The following is a 19,178-nucleotide window of genomic DNA, read 5'->3' on the forward strand; positions in this document are numbered from 1 at the left end:
CTCCGTGTCGTGCTAACATTTGAAGAACATACATGTAGCCTGGTATCATTTGTGTGAAATCAGTAAATATGTAACTCAGATACCGAGTTGAAATAAAAACACCATTGCTCCAGATATCTGACTGAACTTTTTTGTTTTCAGGCTGAGATTACATATAAATATATAGCACATATATTAATTTTAACATGAATAAAAGTAATTAATCTACATATGATAATGCAATGCTTATTTTAATGTGTCATTGCTTGATATGTGGATGGACAAACTCTTTCAACCAGACATTATCTTTGACAGTATTGTTATATCTTGATAACAGCTAATGGATATTAGTCTGTTGAGCTAATTTTGTTGGTCTGCTGAATTTCAAAGGTGGGGCGTAATGTGTGAGACTGTTTCTAAAGTGTACCAACAACCACACTGGAGAGCCAGGACCAGTGTTGAATGATAATTAAGTAATTATCATAGGTCGCACGAAATTATATGGGAAATGTGTTGTGATTATGATTATTAGGGTATTACATTAGACAATTGAGTGTGTGCTGTAAGGTTTTTTTATTATGTAGTTCTTTTTAAATTTCCATGTTGTCTTCAATTTTATCCAATTAATTGGATTCGCTTGGAGTTGGAAAATAAACGCATGCGGGTTTTAAACTTCTTAAATTGTTTGTTGGATCATCTTACTGTGCCTTTTTTAATTGCTTGTTGTTTTTTTTTTTTCTTTCTTTTTTTTAAGCTTGAACTCAAACCACTTTCTACTACGGTTGAGGTTAAATTGTTTCGTATTTACATCAGTTTAATTATTACAACGCCAGAGACAACTGTTTGGATCGAATGTAAGAATCACTGGCTGCAGACGGAGCTAACACGTTTCTCCCTGACTCCATTTGTGTGGCCTTCATTCATTTATCTTGTCGGTTTATCCGTCGACGGCTGGCAGGATGTCTGTGGTCTCCAATGATCCATTAATCCGCTACTAGGAGCAATGGGACGAATTTCGACGCGTAATACCCACAATCCATTTCGACAGGCTCATTGAATTCTGCGACGCAAGTTTCCAGCGTAGTGCACGCTCTGTCGCAGTTGTGTGGCTGTCGGTTTTTAGTTTTTGTTTTAGTCAAACTGTTTAACGCAACTTGTGTTTCGAGCAGACTGAGAGGTATTTCTAACATTTCTGCTGGGGAAAGAGTGAACCAAGAGCCGCCAAGATGCCACGTATTATGATAAAAGGAGGTGTTTGGCGCAACACTGAGGTACGTGTTTACATGGCTAGCTTCGTTAGTTTGATGCTAACCATTCATACTAAACCTATGGGTGCTAGTTAGCGCGAAGCTAGCTGCTAACTTAGCGAATTGGCTCGGTGGCGCTTCTGCAAACTGTGTTAAGAGAGTTTTAGTTAGTGTTCCTGTGAAGCTGAGCACAACTTAGACACAAACTGTGCTGACACAGGAACAACTGTGGGAAGGCAAATGTCTTTATAACGTGTGAATCAAGGCTGGACTGCAAACCTGCCGGATGGGTGAATACCAAAGGCCCCCAGGAGCCAAAGGGTCTCTCGATTTTTGACTGATTGCAAATGTATCGAAAATCTGGGCCTGCAATATAATCTGTCGCAGGACAGAAGCCTCCAAGCACAAATGCTCTCTTGAACGTAAGACATTAGCAGGTGTAGTGTATAGTATAGGTAATATTCTGCAGATTCGAAGATTGTCATGCAGAAACAAGTTTTAGTACAATTACATTTTTATTCGCTTCTCAGCATACTAATCTTACTAATAATGGCATCCAGCTATGACAAAATGGACACTAAATGTTGACAAAAAATCTAACTAAAACAACGGTAAAGAAAAAAAGAAGCTATTTGAATAATTATTATGCTGAACATTAAAAATGCGTGCAATACGACCAAATTTGTATTTCAGGAGCTCTTTAAGGCTGCTACCAATGCTAATTTTCATTTTCAGTAGTTTTGACAGTTATTTTATATGAGAAATAATAAATGACGAGAGGATAGAGTTGTCCCTCTAGCTGCAGTTTCTATTTGCTGATATTGGCTGAGCAGATGTCAACCATATATAGATATGTAGCGTTTACTATCTCAGGACTCTAATACTGGCAAATATTAAGTGGTGAAGCATTTCATATATATATATATATATATATATATATATATATATATATATATATATAAAAAATTCTGAGGTATAAATTGTCAATTTTAGTATGCACCAGAGCAGTGGTAGATCCACGGTTACCTTGGGAAATGCAAAAAGTGTGACATGGGGGGCTTAGCAACTAGTTATTACTCTGATTGGTTGGAACAAATGCTTGGAAAGATTATCCAAACTTTTTTTGTGTATGGATGTCTCTCTTTCTCAACTTCCCCTTCATTTAGGATGAGATCCTCAAGGCAGCGGTGATGAAATATGGGAAAAACCAGTGGTCTCGTATTGCCTCCCTCCTGCACCGCAAGTCTGCTAAACAGTGTAAAGCCAGATGGTGAGTGAGACATTTGATGTCAGTCAGAGCGATTTTTCTGCAGACATTATCTGCAACTTTACTATCACTCGTGTTGTCAAAGTGGTTGTAGCATTTTAGAAGTACAGATTGAGTGTGTTTGAGAACTGTTACTTTTCTAGTTGTTTTTGCTGATGTCTTTTATCTTCTCTTTACATGTGTCTTCCGGTGTACAGTGGTTTCTCCTTCAAGAAAGAGTTGCTGATTAATTAAAAGGGTGTTGTGTCTATGTGCAGGTATGAATGGTTGGACCCGAGCATCAAGAAGACAGAATGGTCCAGAGAGGAGGAGGAGAAGCTGCTTCATTTGGCCAAGCTGATGCCCACTCAGTGGAGGACCATCGCTCCTATAATAGGACGCACTGCTGCTCAGTGCCTGGAGCACTACGAATACCTGCTGTACGGCCCTATATATCCTGTCACACATCCATACAGTAGAGATTTTCTGTTACTACCACCATTACGTAGTAATAACTTATATTTATTCATGCATGTTTGTTTAGAGACAAGGCAGCACAGAGAGACAATGAGGAGGAAGTGGGAGATGATCCCAGGAAATTAAAACCAGGAGAGATTGACCCAAATCCTGAAACTAAACCTGCCAGACCTGACCCCGTGGATATGGATGAAGGTACGATGATATACTTACTACTGACAATGATATGATACATTTTTCCAGAAGCTTTGGTTTTGTTGTTAGCTGTATGAGACATAATTTTCTCCCTGGTCCTCAGAATATTTACTTCTGTGCACTTGTATATACATTTGCGTATCTTCACTTATTGCCTTTATTGATTTCTGTCCGTCATTATCTCCAGATGAATTGGAGATGCTGTCAGAGGCCAGGGCTCGACTTGCTAACACTCAAGGCAAGAAAGCCAAAAGGAAGGCAAGAGAAAAACAGCTGGAGGAAGCCAGGTGAGACAGAGTACATACACATAGAAAGACACACAGATTTGATCAGATTTGTTTGTTTGTTTTTGTTTTTTGTTTTTTAGTTTTTTTTGTTTTTTGTCAGGTCAAATATTGGTTTGTCAGATTTTTTTTTTTTTTGTTGTTGATAAAGCTGCTGACCTGCTGTGAAAAAGTATTAACTGACTGTTCTGCTGCAGGCGGTTGGCTGCGCTGCAGAAACGCAGGGAGCTAAGAGCAGCAGGAATTGATGTTCAAAAGAAAAGGAAGAAGAAGAGAGGAGTAGACTACAATGCTGAAATTCCCTTTGAGAAGAAACCTGCACCAGTAACCACAGCATTAAATATATTATCTAAAATAACTTTTTTGGATGTTAGATTGAAATGAATCCACAACATCAGTGCGTGGCTAACTGCTGTAAACTATAGTATTAATTGTTGAATTTTGATTCAAAGGGTTTCTATGACACCAGCATGGAGCAGTACAACGCTCTGGAGCCAAACTTTAAACGACTCAGGCAGCAGCACTTGGACGGAGAACTACGCAAGTCAGTAACAACATTGAGCAACATTTTATACACAAGCACAATTTGGGCTACAGGGAAACATGCACACAAGAAGCTAATGTAAAAGTCCAACAAATACTGTACACAGAAACTAAAGTCATGATACAACTTCATGAACACACCTACACTGTTGAATATAAACATGTTGTAATTGAAAACTGTATAACTTTAACAAAAAACTGCTCTACATTTATAAACTGTGTTGTTTGTATATAGTGAGCGTGAGGAGAGGGATAGGAAGAAAGATAAACAGAAGATCAAGAAGAAGAAAGAGAGTGATCTGCCTTCAGCAATCCTCCAAACCAGTGGAGTGGCCGAGTTCACCAAAAAACGCTCCAAATTGGTTTTACCTGCACCGCAGGTAACACTTTTTTTATTAGTCTCTTGCAAATAAAAACATACACCAGACACTAACCACACACTGTATTCATTTAATTTCTTTAATAGATCAGTGATGCTGAGTTGGAGGAAGTCGTCAAATTGGGTGTTGCCAGTGAGGTTGCCCGTCAAGCCGCTGAGGAGAGTGAAAGTGGCAACTCTGCCTCATCTACCCTCCTCTCCGAGTACAGCGTCACCAACACCATGACAACTGGACTACGCACCCCACGGACCCCTGCTGCCCAGGACAGGATACTGCAGGTAGTTAAGATACACACAACACACTCGCCCACTAGCTGTGTGAATGAATAGAATTGAATAGATAAGTGATAAGTGTCTTGCATCAGATGCGTCTTTTTACAGACACACCGTTAAATATTTGCTACTTCTGTATGTTTGTACTTTCAGGAAGCCCAGAATCTGATGGCTCTGACCAACATCGACACCCCACTGAAGGGAGGCCTCAACACCCCACTGCACGAGAGTGACTTCAGTGGAGTGACACCTCAGCGCCAGCAGATACAAACACCCAACACTGTCCTCAGTACACCATTCAGGTGGACTAAGCTGTCACTTCTGTCACAATTTAACACAATTCGGCTAATGCTTTAAATTCTAGCACTCAAGGTCACGTCATCTCCCACAGAACTCCTGGACCAGGTCAGGGATCAGAGGGCATGACCCCTCAAGCTGGAGGAGGGATGACACCACGTGGGGCCATCACCCCTGGTTTAACCCCTGGGCGTACACCTCTGAGGGACAAACTGAACATTAACAGCGAGGAGCAGCTCACTGATCCTGCATATGCTAAACACATGGTAAACACTAATTTTATACATGCCCAACTGTAAATTTTCTTTGAGTAGTCAATGTAACCAGTGACCTGCATAATCAAATCATATTAAAATATATGATGCAATTGAAAATAATGAATGTTTTGTTGTATTTACAAACAAACAACTCAAACATCAACATTTCATTCTTTGAGATGTTGAAAAAGTGATCAGAATCAATAAATTAACTCTCCACCTACTGATGTCTTTGTCCTCCACACAGCAAAGGGAAAGCCTGCAGCAGCTCAGGCAGGGTCTGATGTCGCTTCCTGTTCCCAAGAATGATTTTGAGATTGTTCTACCAGAAAATGCAGAGAAAGAACTTGAGGAAACAGAAACAGACACTGGGTTTGTCGAGGATTCAGCTGACATAGAGGCACGCAAACAGGTGTGTATAGCGATTCACTCATATTTGCACACAACAACAACATACAATATTAAAATTCTCTTCTTACAGCACAAAAGAAAAACAAAAGAACAAACCTATGTCAAACAAAGGTTTTTTTTGTGTGTGTCAGGCTATACGGGAGGCTGAAAGAGAGAAGGAGCTGAAGCTGCGACACACTCCTGTTCAGAGGAATCTCCCCAGACCCACTGAGGTAACAAATACACTCACAATCTGTTTCTCCGCACTTGTCAGTCCCATTTAAAACCCAATTCAGACTTTTGAATGTCTTTATTGCCATTTTGAACCAAAGTTCACTACGAGTTGTTAGTATGGCGGACCAGGCTGGACTTTCCACTGAAACAGGAAATGCACTCTTGAATTTGTTAGGTTTCCTGATTGAAGTTGAGAATAGAGTAAATAGTCCCAGGATACAAATGTAACATCGCTACAAATGAATAAATGTGAACATATAATATTGAGATTTCAGTAACAGAGAAGTAGGCAAGGATGACTGATGACTGAGCTCCACTGCTTAAATATGTTTCCACACAGTCGCCAACCACAGCATAATCTGTTTTACCCACTATGTTGTAAAAGGGTTTGAGTGGCTCTCTATAATGTTTAACTTTCTGTCATTTCTACAGTGGTTTAGCATAAAGGAGTAATCATTTCATAACTACACCTGATTTCAGACTTGCATGTTAGGATCATGTGGAAGTTACTTTCATTGTGTAATTACTTTTCTGTTGGAATAAAGAGTTATTTTTCCTCCAGGTAGATGATGAATACAGACAGTAGAGCTTTTATGTTTCAGCACTATGAATCAGTTTGTGAATATCCATCTTTGCAGGTAAATGAGTCTGTCCTCCGTCCCGCTTCCATTGAGCCACTCTCTGACCTCCAGTTGGCTGAGGAGATGATCAAACAGGAAATGATCACCATGTTGCACTACGACTGCATCCATCACCCATCAATGAACGCAGCCAACCAACTGCAGCGTGGCAAAAATAGAGGTCCCACCTCCACATCCAACAACGCATTACATATATCTTACCTGGAGACACATTCCTACAAGCCAATCAGCACAGAAGAGATGGAGCAGGTAGCAAAATTGTTGTCTGTTAATTGACTGTTGACAAGTCAAATGATGGCTTCAGCTCCAGTGTATCCATTCAAACATGTCTTATGTGTATAAGCAACTGTGACAATGATCGTGTGAGAGGAGTAAGGAGTAAGTTTTGTCATTGTTTGTCACCTTCCTGGAACAGGCCAAAGCAATACTGGCAACAGAAATGGAGGTAGTGAAGGCAGGAATGGGGCATGGTGATCTCAGCATGGAGGCCTACAGCCAGGTGTGGGAGGAATGCTATGGCCAGGTAAGCATCCCTTTATGAAGATGAGGAGCAAAGGCTGAGTCCAGATGTTCAGACTTGTTTAATTCAGTGAAAGAGGATCATCTGACTGTGATTAGACTGCTTTAATCACTGCTGTCCTCCTCGGCCAATGGTTGGTAGATATTTATCTGTCTCTCTGTCTGCAGGTGTTATATCTACCTGGACAGAACAGATACACCAGAGCTAACCTAGCATCAAAGAAAGACCGTATTGAAAGCTTGGAGAAGAAACTAGAGGTGAGATACTAGGTGTATAAAACCTGTTAATGGTCCTTCTGAAAGCACTTAAATGGCCCAAACACTGAAGTCTGTGTATCTGCCTCTGTGCAGGTGAACCGCGGTCACATGACAGCAGAGGCCAGGAGAGCGGCTAAGCTGGAGAAGAAGCTCAAAATCCTGTTGGGAGGGTTTCAGTCCAGAGCTCTGGGTCTTCTGAAGCAGCACAATGAGCTCTGGGAACAGGTACTGAACCCTGCTACTCCACTTTCAGTCTTTAACAGAATTTTGGGAAGAATTCACCGATATTAAAGTTGATGCATGATTCATTTTGAATAAGTGTGTAGGCAGTTCACTTGCAGGCTGGAAGTGTTTGTGGTGAATGATGTAATAACACAGATGTTTCCACTAGGTGGAGCAGGCAGCCACAGAGCTCCAGACCTTCACTCAGCTGAAGAAACAAGAAGACACTGCAATTCCCAGGAGACAAGCGGTAACACATCTGCGCACACATTACTAAGGAAATGAATGGTCTCATTTGTCACACACACACACACACACGTCATTTATTGACCAAGAAGTTGCAACATTCTACTGCTGAAATTGGATAAACTAATTCATACAGTATATGTACATGAAAGATGATCGTTTAACAGGTGCTCCTTGGCTTTTCACTTTGAACTGAACAATCTGCTGATCAATGATATGCTGGGTCATTTTATGAAATAGATCCATGTAGACTCAAAGCACTTAGTTGTCATTTACATTTGAATTGTGACTTAACCTCATCCATACCTCCCGAATGAGGCTGTCAGATGATATTTATTGCATTATTGTTTGGTCTCGCCAGCCTGGGACTGTGATGTCTGACGTAGGTGTGTGTGCTTTTCAGGCTCTGCGAGAGGACGTTGAGCGACAGATGGAGAGAGAACGAGAACTTCAGCAAAGATATGGAGAGTTGCTGATGGAGAGGGAGTCACTGCTCACCGGTGCTCAGAAATACTGAACAGCACATGCACATCTTACATTCACACACATTCAAATATTCGTAGAGATACGAACATCAAGTGAATAACAACTCAGAAACAAATCAGTCATTGTGCAAAATCTGCCTGTCATTTTTCAGTTGTTGCATCTCTTTCAGAGAATTGCCCCGCCTCCATGTGCCGATATTGCTATGATGTCACAAACTGAGGTTAGAGCATGCTCAGTAGCCCTTTGTGTTTCTGTATTTGTGACCAATAAAGTTTCTTTTAAACAAGCTTGCAGTATGTACCGTATTTTGCGGACCATAAGGCGCAATGCATTATAATGCGCCATATCAATGAACGGGTCTATTTTCATACATAAGGCACATGATAAAACATAAAGCAAAGCAGACTACGTATTGGTATTAGAAAAGTGGCGGAGGTAAGTGTACTGCGTTAAGGACCAACGTTAATACGTCTCCGTGTCAGCTGGGAATGCTCCGACAATCCATCAATTGGAGCGGCCTTGTTGCTTACCAAAGTTGCAGTAAAACATTTTAACAGATTTTTGAGCACAGTGTACCACCTGAAATTGGTTCGATGTCAGTAAGCACAACATGAATCCCATACATAAGGCGCACTGCCGATTTTTGAGAAAAAATGTATATATATATTATATATATTATTTCTCTCTACAGTATTACCTTTTGTGCAAGCACAGCCTGATGTTTTGAACAAAGCTGCGCTGAGCATGTAGAATTTAGAAATTGAAAACTCTTTATTACAGAAATTGGAAGAAAAACTACATATGTCTGTGTGACAGAGAGAGAGAATCTGCCAGCAAGCGTAACAATCCTCAGCAGGTGAGGAAAGCCATCCCACTCTTCCAGTAAGCACTCTGAGAGAAAGAAAGGGTGCAGTGTCAAATGCTGTTTCAAAGTAGGACACACTCCAGAATCATTAAGCTGCAGAAATACACAAATGCTCTGTTAGATGGTGTGGGTGTCCCCTCTTTGTTCTGGCAACAAATTTACTAAATCTACTAAACAAGGACAGACTTTAATTAGAGGCCTATAATACATTTTGAAACTTAGCTTGTTGTTTATTTGCCTTTGAAATTATGCCACATTTGTAAGGAACATGTATTTGTCTCTGACATCCCCTGTCATATGGAACTTGGCCTTCACTTAGGAAATTGTACTAGTGCTCTAAATAATGCTGCAACTTGGTTTTGCAGAACACCAGCTTGAAGTTGCCCTATCGTACGGGCTCTAACCAGATCAGTCAAACGTGCCATGCTGCTTCTTGGAGCAGACACCTACTGATCACTGTAGCAGGGCCCATGCTCACAGGTACCTGATTGGCACCTGATGGGGGTACCAGAAGCTCAAAACAACAGTCAATAGCAACAGCAAAATAACATGTTTGGCATTGGCAGAGAAGATGTGGCAAATTTTTCTTACTTAGCTCTGCTGCTCATCCCACATATGCATGCTCTTTACAAATGTGGCACCATTTCAAAGGGAAATAAGCAGGTTTTCCAACGGTATAAAATTTATTGCCAAGAAGGATTGTCACAACAAAGAAATCATCCACTAAAAACAAATGTCCCTACTTTTTATGTTAAGTTTAGATCTGTTTTATTATTAATTATTGTGTATGCAAAAATTTGTTCACTCTCTTCTGAGTTAACCTGATCCAGTTGCGTCAGGCTGTGTGTATTTACCGTGTGTCTGTAGTTATATCTTCTAATAGCCTCTCTGATGTGACAGGGCTGGATGGCTCCAGTGGGGGGTTCCACTGTAGCTGGACAACTCTGAAACACAACATGGATTATTTCACCCTTTGTTAACTAGAACTTTTTGAAGTAGTTTGAAGTTTATCTTAATACGAACACACACAAAAAAAAAAGGATATATATCATTAGAACAAAGATGTAATTCTGCAGGACACGAAGAATTTTGGCAGGAGTCAGTCCTTCGTGTGTCAGTTTTGGATCAGGGTTCTGTCTTAGAAGAACCAGTACCACAGATAAGATAGCACACACACCTTTTTGCGTTTCCTTTGTCTCGCTCGGCCATCCAGACTGCCGTTACCCTGTGGGAGGAGCTTGGATGCATGGGAGGAGCCTGGGGTGGAAGGGGGAGTGGCCTCAGGAGAGTCAGGATCCTTCTTTACCTGATGCAGAGAAGGATGGTGGGGGATGTTACTCAGGACAAAACTGTGGCTCTAAACTTTAACAAGGTATAAGAGTGCTTGTACCTCAGTGTGTGTGTTATAGTGGATATAACTGGCGGAGATCACATGACTGATGGGATTGGTTTTGGCTGTCATTTCCTGCTTCACCAACAGAGACAAATCCACAATCTGGAGGAGGGACATAGAAAAAGGAGACAATGAGGCAAGAACCTAATCACCTGGCATCCTGCAGACAGAGACATGACATCAACAGCAAACACATTACCTGGGCAACAGTCTCATAGGCCAGGTATGACAGGATCTCCATGGCAATGCTGTTGGGCTTCAGCTCCAAACTGCTGCAGTCCAGCCAGTCCCGAAACTTTGATGCCTTCTTAGCTGAAGTCAAGTTCACACACAGACACACAGGCAGGTCAACAACACATACACAGCAGTCTGCAGCTTGTCGGACATTTAAACATATTAATTATTAGGTCTGTGCAGTTTTGGTGTTTTTTTTTTTTTAATTCCATCCTCAGAACAGGGACATAGGACTTAAAAATTGCTTCAGATCTTCAAGCTTTCTAACGAAACAAGAATCATAAATGTCCGGGAAAGTCTTTCCAAGTGCCATAAATGGGCCAATGTTCTATATATTTGTCTGTGTACTTCTATCTTTAAATGTGACCTTACTCCTTGTGTCAAGCTCAGCAGATCCAGAGATAAAACAATTAGGGTTTGATTCCTGGCCCCAGGGCCTTTCTGTGTGGAGTTTACATGTTCTCCCCGTGCCTGGGTGCCTTTCCTCCCACCGTCCAAAGACATCATGTTTGGGTTAACCGGTGACTCTAAACTGTCCATAGCTCTGAGTACGAGTGTGAGTGGTTGTCTTTGTCTCTATATGTCGGCCCTTGCTTTTAGCAGCTTTAGGGATCAACAGACAGGCTAAATAGATTGAAGAAATGCAGTGATTACTGACTGATTGGTGGATTCAAACCTTACCAAAGCTCAGCTGTCGACTCTCACAGAACTCTGAGTACTGAGCCTGGTCCATGGCTCGAGTCTGACGCTCTAAACGCTGAAGATGCAAAGACAAAAAAAACATGAAAACATCAGTACTACCAAGACAAAGTGATCACTGTGCTGTGAACATCAGAGCCTCTGACCTCCATCCTCTCCTGTTTGACAGGGTCTACATCTTGTCGATCAGATAGAGACAGGAGTTCTCCAGTCTGGTCCATCCACGCAAGGAAATCCTGGGCTAATCTCTGCCTCCGTTGGTTACCACCGGTCGCGCCCGTTGGAGCACCCCACCTGTCTGTTATGCAGAATGAATAAAACTAAGCCAGGTGTCTTTTTTTAAAGGATATCCTCTCGCTGCAGGTTAAATCAGCTGCAGGTAGGTTTATTCACCTGTTTCTTGTGAGATCTCTTCCTCTTCAAGACTTTTGAGTAGTTTTGATTTATAATCTCTGAATTGGAGATATTTCAATAACCTGGCCACCTTCCTCTGTTTGAAAGACATGGCGACACACTGGCATATTCATTTATTTTAGAGCTATAAATATTTTCTTTCATGAATGTTTTTTTCCTGTACCTTGTCCCTCCTCATCAGGAACAGGATGTCCTCAGCAGAAATTACCCTTGAACCACGAAGAGCCGCCCCCTCACATGCCTGATGTAGCTGAGAAACCAACAGTCAAATCAGTCGCATTAATGCTGATGGTTAACCAAAGGCTCGAGGATATAACCTTTCAAAATAGAAGTGTATCAGAATGAAAATATTCTTGTTAAAGAACTTAAGTTTCTGTGTTCAGTTGATACAACATTTCAACTATTTTGTCATGTAAATGCAATGTTTTTATTATATATTGTGTCATACTTTACATTTCTGGTATAAAGACAATCACAAACATCTGTCAAAGAACAAAAACTTTTACATACATGTGTAAAGCCTGTACATAAAAGAAATACAGTTCAGAAAGAGAGCGTTTTATCTGTGATCCAAAGGCAGGTTATTACATCAAAGTTGTTTAAAATGGTAAACAAAGGATGAAATCCAACTGTTAAAAAAATAAGTGTATGGCATAATACAAGCCTGTATAACTTGTGTTATGTGATCTATAAATAATTACTTTACTACTCGAATAAAAAGGGTTAGGGTCAAAATTTTGGTTAAAATAATAAATTTAATAATAGACTTAAATGTGTGAACACAGATTTAGATATGTGGTTCATAAAAATTCAGCTGCTCATGACTATAATCTGATAGTAACTAAGAGTAATTTTACACGTGTCTTTAACTCTGCTTTGGTGGATGTCAGCACCATAATTTACCCACAAATCAACACACAGTACCTTATCTATTATCTGTATTTGGGATCACACAGATTCACATCATTTATGAGACTAATTTGTCTGCATGAAAACTGCTGAATATCAACTTTGTACGAGAGTATGTTACCATGGTGATGAGCTGTGTGTGTACAATGTCTTCCACCAACGCTGCTGTCTCGTGCAGAGGCCTCCGTGCATCTCCCAGAGCGAACCTGCATAAAGACACAAAATATGACTAGATTAAAATGGATATATAAAAAGGCCGTTCTCTGAAACAACAAAGGCGTGCAAGCTCATTTATATAATATGTATTTATATTCAAGCTTTATGTTTTGGCAGCTTCTGAGGTGCTAGCTTCTCCCTGATGGGCTGAGTTTGCGTCACAGTTCTTTAGTTTTTTACTTCAGTTTATTCCTCTAAAACTACTGTTTGTTTCCAGAACGTGAAACCACCTCCGCAACAGTGCATGTTTACAAACTATTTGGAGTCAACAGGCTGATCCTCTACTGTGCTGTATGAAGTATATTGACAACTATTTTAGTTACAGCTAAGCACAGTTTTAAGGTACTTGACAATTTCTGATTTGATTTCTGATTGAGGCTTATTGATACTTATTCGACATTTGAGACTTCTTTCCTCATTTGTTATTTTAAAGCTTTGGTTAATTTGCTGCTGTAGGTGATTAATATTAAGTATTATTATAGATTCATCCACCAAGTAGTTACAATTAACCTAAGCTTGAAAAACTGCCAAATGAGACTTGGATGCCTGAAATGTATCTGTAGCTCAGAGGACTGAAAACTACAAATGTTACAAACCTCAGCTTTATTTGAAAATCCTCTTGGAAATATTTTAATTTAATTTAATTTAATTGAATGCTCATATTGCTCTGATTTCAACCTAAATTTAGATTAAATTTCATCCTATCATACAAGCTAGTTCATGTGAAATAATTTCTTTGTGAAATTAAAAACACAGTTTTGTGAGGAAAAGAAAAACGCTTTCATGAATAAAAAAAAAAATTAAAAAGTCTAACCAGTGATCTCCATCTCAAACCAGGAGAACATTTACTTTCAGACTGACAGAAGTAAGAAATATGTGTTGCCACGTTAACACTTCACATCTCAGATAAGACAAAACATTAAACGAATGAAAATGGAGGTCAAACATCCCACACATATTCACACGCATCCCCACACGCCGAGGTCGACAGGCTACACACACTTTGACCACAATATGGTCAAACCTCAATTTGCATCTAGACAAGCCACTTCCATGATGGCAGTCGAAGCTAAAGCCACATCCTGGAGCTCTTTTCTCATTTTTTCTTGTTCCCTCTGTCTCTCCACCTATCCTCCGCCTGTGCCATACAAACACCTGAAACCCCCCCCGCCCCCACCAGCTCTCCCCTCCTTAACGGGAGCAGCTAATTGGTTGTCAGTCCCGCAGGTGAGTCTGGCTTTGGTTTGGGGTTGTGGCAGGTTGGCTTCAGGCTAAGGGTTGGTTTTAGGTTTTGGGGTTTAGTTGGGTTTCAGGCTTTCTGACCACCAACAGCAGAACTCATCGAGCCACACACAACGCAAGGTGAGTACCACAAAACATACACACAATCCAGTCTACTCTACACACTTTACTGATGGGAAGTCGCGCCATTAAGACAGTGCCTTTAGGACAACAATGTAATTTGTGACAGAAAAACAACACCATGTGATTTTTCTTCTTATACAGGAAGATCTAACATTAGAAATCGTGTTATAGGACACCTATAGAAATAGGAAGATGCTACTTTAATGTTAACTTTCATTTCTATTTCACTCAGCATCCCCAACAATCCCATTAAGGCATTAATTTAACTTTTATTGTGTTTTAATTTACGTCACACACATCATTCCTACGTAAACTTATATTTTCGGAAGTAACGAAATTCTACAATTAGTTAATATGATTTTAATATATCCTTGAAATTATGAGATAAAATACTGTGGTCTGTTACAACACATCTGATTTTAGTTTTAAGTCTTGAAAGCATTTTGGTTTTTGTAAGAGCCATTAAACAAAACATGTTGTTGTGGCTCTGTCATTTCTTAAACAGGTTTCTATGGCTTCAAACAGTCTTTTCTGCAGCAGCAGCCCAATACTGTACTGGGGTGAGTTTTTCCTGTGTGTGTGTGTGTGTGTCTGTCTCACATCATGCTCTGTAGTTCTGGGATGAAGCTGGTCCTGGAAGCTGGACGGTCTTTAGAGCTGGAGGCAGTCGAGCCGGCCATGGGACTGCTCATAACCACAGCCAACCTTTAAAGAAGGAATTCACATAAACTGTTAAGCAGAATTGGAAACGCTGCCGCTACAGCTAGCATTTCTAATTCTGTTTTAACAGAGCAGTTTGATCACTCTAATGATTTGTCAATCTGATATTTGTTTCCTGAAATAGGAGATATAATTTTGTCTTGGAAAATATAATGTAAACACAAAACCCAAACTTTCAGAGACAAAGGCAGCAAATCATCATCACTGAGCAGCTGAAAAAAGTAGGTTAACAACAATAATGCAATAAAGCTTCACTCCCAGGTCAGTGTCAGTAATCATAATTCATTAATTAAACCACAAAACTTCAACCAAAACAAAAATAGAAGTAAATAAAATGAAAAGATAAAGCCAGCACCGATCTGAAGCGAATCTCTCTCTGTCACAGTCACTCACACTCACACACACACATTCATTCATTCATATATACATACATACATACATACATACATACATAAATACATAAATACATACATGCATAGACACACGCATACACATACACAATCGAACAGGTGTTGTGACCGCAGTAACTTCCGCTCCGGCAGTAAAATGTGAATGATAATACAGACCAGTCCTATTCAAACACTGCGGTGAAAAAAGCACAATGCATAAAAAAGAAAGGAGGGGGGGGGTATGAAGAGGAGGAGGGGGTGGTAGGGGAGTGGGTAGGCCAAAGACGCGGAGAAAGAGGTAAAATAATTCAAAACTCACCAGAGTCGTTCAGGAAAGACGCTGCTGCTGTTGACACTTTTGTTTCATCGATTTTTCGACGCGATTTGATGACGTAGGTGTACCCCGCGCGTCTGTTGTATTTGTAGTTCACAATCGTTTCTGGTCCAAAAAAATAAACTTTTCGTCCATTAATAAGGTAATATTTTCCCTTTTCCTCGCGAGTAATTTGGACTAAAAGAAGAACGAATGTAGACAGCCTCCCCTGTCAGTGAGCAAACTTTTTGATACAGATACTTCCTTCAGAGCAGTGTTAAATCAGCGAGCTATATTGTCACTACATTGAGAATTATTTCAGAAATGGCGCTATTTTAAAGTTCACTATTAAAAAAAAACGTTACTTTTTGAGATTAATTAAAGTCCTCTGTCTAAGTTTTGGGCACTAAATATAATATGAGCAGGCCTTTGTATGTCAGATAGCTTCATACTCCCCCTCTACAATTAAAGCAGCGTTAGTTTGCCTCAGTAAATTCTTACATACTGTTATTCATGTATATTGTGTTGATTTGGTCTTTCTCCATGTCATCTCTCTTCTGACTCCTTGATGTTGATGTTGCAGGATCACTTGTTCTTCCTGTCTCTACATATAGTTTTTATCCGCTTTAAAGATATGTTTGAACATATTTAAATAGTAAATGTGAAAGTGTATGTTTTCTTTATGAATTTCTTTCGTATATACTTCTTTCAGTATTATTACAGACTGATGTGACCAACATTTCAGAGGAGATAAACATGAAATAGGACAGTAAAATAAAGTCTTTCTTCGTGTTTTTTTTTTTTTTTTTCTTCCCCTCTGTCAGATCCTGTGGTGAAGCGCCGGCCGACATCATCGTCCACAAACCTCCATCTGGACAACCAGGAGGTCCGGTCCCTCCATCAGAGCAGCACCACACCCCCCAGAGGTCTGGTACAGACTGACAGCCCAAACTTCCTCTGCAGTAGCCTCCCTCAGCACTGGAGGTGTAACAAGACCCTGCCAAGAGCCTTCACTGTAATCAGTCTCTTTCTCTTGACTTCTGTCTATCGTATGAGAGTGGCAGCAAATATAAAACTTGGTTCATGCACAACCCAAATCCCCTTTCATTGGGACTAACACTGAAGTTTTTTCATCCTCCAGGTGGTTGCTCTGGGCAATGATGTGCCAGATGAGGTGGTTGTAACAGTGATGGCCGGTAACGATGACAACAGCAGTGCTGAGCTGCGCAACGCCACAGCAACCATGAAGCATGGTTATGCCCAATTCAATGACCTCCGCTTCATTGGCCGCAGTGGGAGAGGTGAACCGCCGATGCACTGATACAATATTTCATATACACATAAACACTTGGAGCACTTCCAAGTGGTTCAACAACTTTTGTGAAGCAGAACTACAAAATAATAAAGAAAGGACAGCGGTTTATCCTTACTCTTTCCTCCTCCGTTGGTGTCCTATCATTTCAAAGCCCAAGGTCACACAGACATTAGGCATAGAATTATAAATTAAACGCTATAATTCATGGATTTCCATGTTTATTTATAAAACACACAATAACACACTTGTCTCTCCAAAGAAACCATGGATAGTGTGGGAATGAAGATTAAAGGTTACATAGGCATGTTGCAATTAACTTACTAATCTAAGTCCCCGTAAGAAGGCTGTTAAATTAGAACGTATTATTACAGGCCGTTTTTGTGACCTTGAATTGCGTGTCTCTGGAGCTGGAGCGTTATGGAGCTGCAGCATTTTAACATTGTGTGTGCGTGTGTTTTTGTTTTGTTTTTTTTTTTTCCAGGCAAGAGTTTCACCCTCTCTATCAACGTACTGACATCACCCCCTCAGATTGCAACCCTGCACAGAGCCATCAAGATCACTGTGGACGGACCACGACTGCCTAGACGTTAGTACACACCAGTAGTGAGGATGCCATGGTTTTCTCCATTCTAGTCAGACTCATTAACTTTTTTTTCTCTCCCTCTGTCCCCCTTAGGACAGAGACAGAAGGAGGTGAAGTCAGTGGTGTTCAGGTCACCCAGCAGCACTTCATCATTGGGTATGTATGTCAAATACAGTACTAACTTTTATCACATGAAACTACAACTTGACATAAAAGCAGTTTTCAGCCTATAAATTTTAGTTATGATATCTGCATTAATGTAGCTGAATTACTTCTAATTTGTTATTGTATTGCAACATTGGCTGTATCTCTCTCTCTCCAGATAGTCGATCCTTCTCCTCCTCTCAGTGGAACAATGAGCCATCTTTCTTGGGCCACATGACCTCCGCCTTCACTCCAAGTCCCAGGATGCACCACCTGCCTGTCCTCCCATACTCCACCCAGTCTCCTCCTTACAGCTCCTACCTGTCTTCCCCTCCTCCGCCTCCTCCTCCCCCAGCTCTTAGCCACGGTGGTGCATTCCAGCCTAGCAATTTCTATTATGGATCAAACCAACCACTCCAAACCACAGGTGAGGACAGAAATGTCATCACAGCATTGACCAATTATATCGAGGGGGCATGTCTTACTATAAGAGGCGAGGAGCCTGTCTGGAGGCCCTACTGATGAATGTGTGTGTTGGTTTTATTATTTTAAAATAATTCAATAATCCAAGATTTAGCTTTTCATTCTCTGACCCACCTGATAACGAAATCTCTCACTTTGATGAGCAACTGTAACTTGTATCAAAGTGATTAAGATGTTATTATTCAACAAGTTCTTTTGACAGCATTGAGTTTTTGCTTTGATTATTCTATGATTCTGTATGTATAAAGTGTTAAATAATAAATAAATATTCTTGTGAAATTCATGAAGAAGTTTCTTTCTTTGTGTTAAAGTCATTGAGGAATTGATAAACACTATGGTATCCAAGAAGTATTAGAACAGCTAAGCCACAAGGATACACGTATTCAATGTGTAATAACTCAACCTTTATTTAATGAACTCAATTACTCAATATTTAGAAATGTCTACTTTACAGTTGCCTAATTTAAAATACTTTTTTTTTTTTTAATTAACCGTTAGACACGTACATGTGTACATAAAAGTACTAATCATTCAATGTGGATATCAACTTCCTATTATAACTATTGAAGAATCACTACAGATGCATTGAAAACTGAAAACAAATTAAACTGAAATAAACAGTTCCTACAAGTGCAATGTGGTGAAGCTGTAAAATCATTCTATATTTGTATGTCAGCGTGATAAACAGGGTGACAACAACTGCAGATTTTTGTGACTATGAGACGGAAGCCTCACAATGTTTCTATACCATGCATTCAGCATCCTGCAGAGTGGGGCCTGTTGAGAATATTTAGGTGCTAAAAATGGAAATAAAGTTTATTTTTTATTATAAGTTTTAGCCCACGAATCTAATATGCGATCGGAGGCATTGGTTCTGTTTAAAATGTAACGCAGTACTCACTTCTGCAATAAAACAATGTCATCCTGTTACTTATGATGGCGTTATGGAGCTGCAGCATTTTA

The 19,178-nt window shown here is 40.1% G+C and overlaps 3 protein-coding genes across 3 annotated transcripts; 2 read left to right on the forward strand and 1 right to left on the reverse strand.

Moving 5' to 3' along the window:
* The first annotated feature begins 1,051 nt into the window (after positions 1–1,051).
* cdc5l (CDC5 cell division cycle 5-like (S. pombe)) lies at positions 1,052–8,460 on the forward strand. The gene is made up of 19 exons (XM_029521386.1): positions 1,052–1,250; positions 2,393–2,496; positions 2,751–2,912; positions 3,017–3,144; positions 3,332–3,431; positions 3,626–3,752; positions 3,881–3,972; positions 4,207–4,351; positions 4,438–4,629; positions 4,777–4,925; positions 5,015–5,186; positions 5,425–5,589; positions 5,720–5,800; positions 6,440–6,691; positions 6,858–6,965; positions 7,130–7,219; positions 7,313–7,444; positions 7,611–7,691; positions 8,091–8,460. The coding sequence occupies exons 1-19, from the start codon at positions 1,206–1,208 to the stop codon at positions 8,202–8,204; spliced, it is 2,439 nt and encodes an 812-aa protein (XP_029377246.1). The 5' UTR covers positions 1,052–1,205; the 3' UTR covers positions 8,205–8,460.
* Positions 7,828–15,749, reverse strand: supt3h (SPT3 homolog, SAGA and STAGA complex component). Its single transcript, XM_029521387.1, has 12 exons — positions 15,697–15,749; positions 14,869–14,973; positions 12,809–12,893; positions 11,942–12,028; positions 11,758–11,854; positions 11,511–11,662; positions 11,347–11,422; positions 10,631–10,743; positions 10,429–10,533; positions 10,216–10,344; positions 9,893–9,982; positions 7,828–9,064 (listed from the first exon to the last, which is right to left on the reverse strand). The coding sequence occupies exons 2-12, from the start codon at positions 14,958–14,960 to the stop codon at positions 9,023–9,025; spliced, it is 1,068 nt and encodes a 355-aa protein (XP_029377247.1). The 5' UTR covers positions 14,961–14,973; positions 15,697–15,749; the 3' UTR covers positions 7,828–9,022.
* runx2a (RUNX family transcription factor 2a) lies at positions 14,108–18,254 on the forward strand. Its single transcript, XM_029521389.1, has 7 exons — positions 14,108–14,265; positions 14,774–14,828; positions 16,515–16,705; positions 16,832–16,991; positions 17,487–17,591; positions 17,682–17,744; positions 17,911–18,254. The coding sequence occupies exons 2-7, from the start codon at positions 14,780–14,782 to the stop codon at positions 18,252–18,254; spliced, it is 912 nt and encodes a 303-aa protein (XP_029377249.1). The 5' UTR covers positions 14,108–14,265; positions 14,774–14,779.
* Positions 18,255–19,178: the final 924 nt, after the last annotated feature.

Source organism: Echeneis naucrates, chromosome 15, assembly GCF_900963305.1.
Source record: "Echeneis naucrates chromosome 15, fEcheNa1.1, whole genome shotgun sequence".
Classification (NCBI taxonomy): domain Eukaryota; kingdom Metazoa; phylum Chordata; class Actinopteri; order Carangiformes; family Echeneidae; genus Echeneis; species Echeneis naucrates.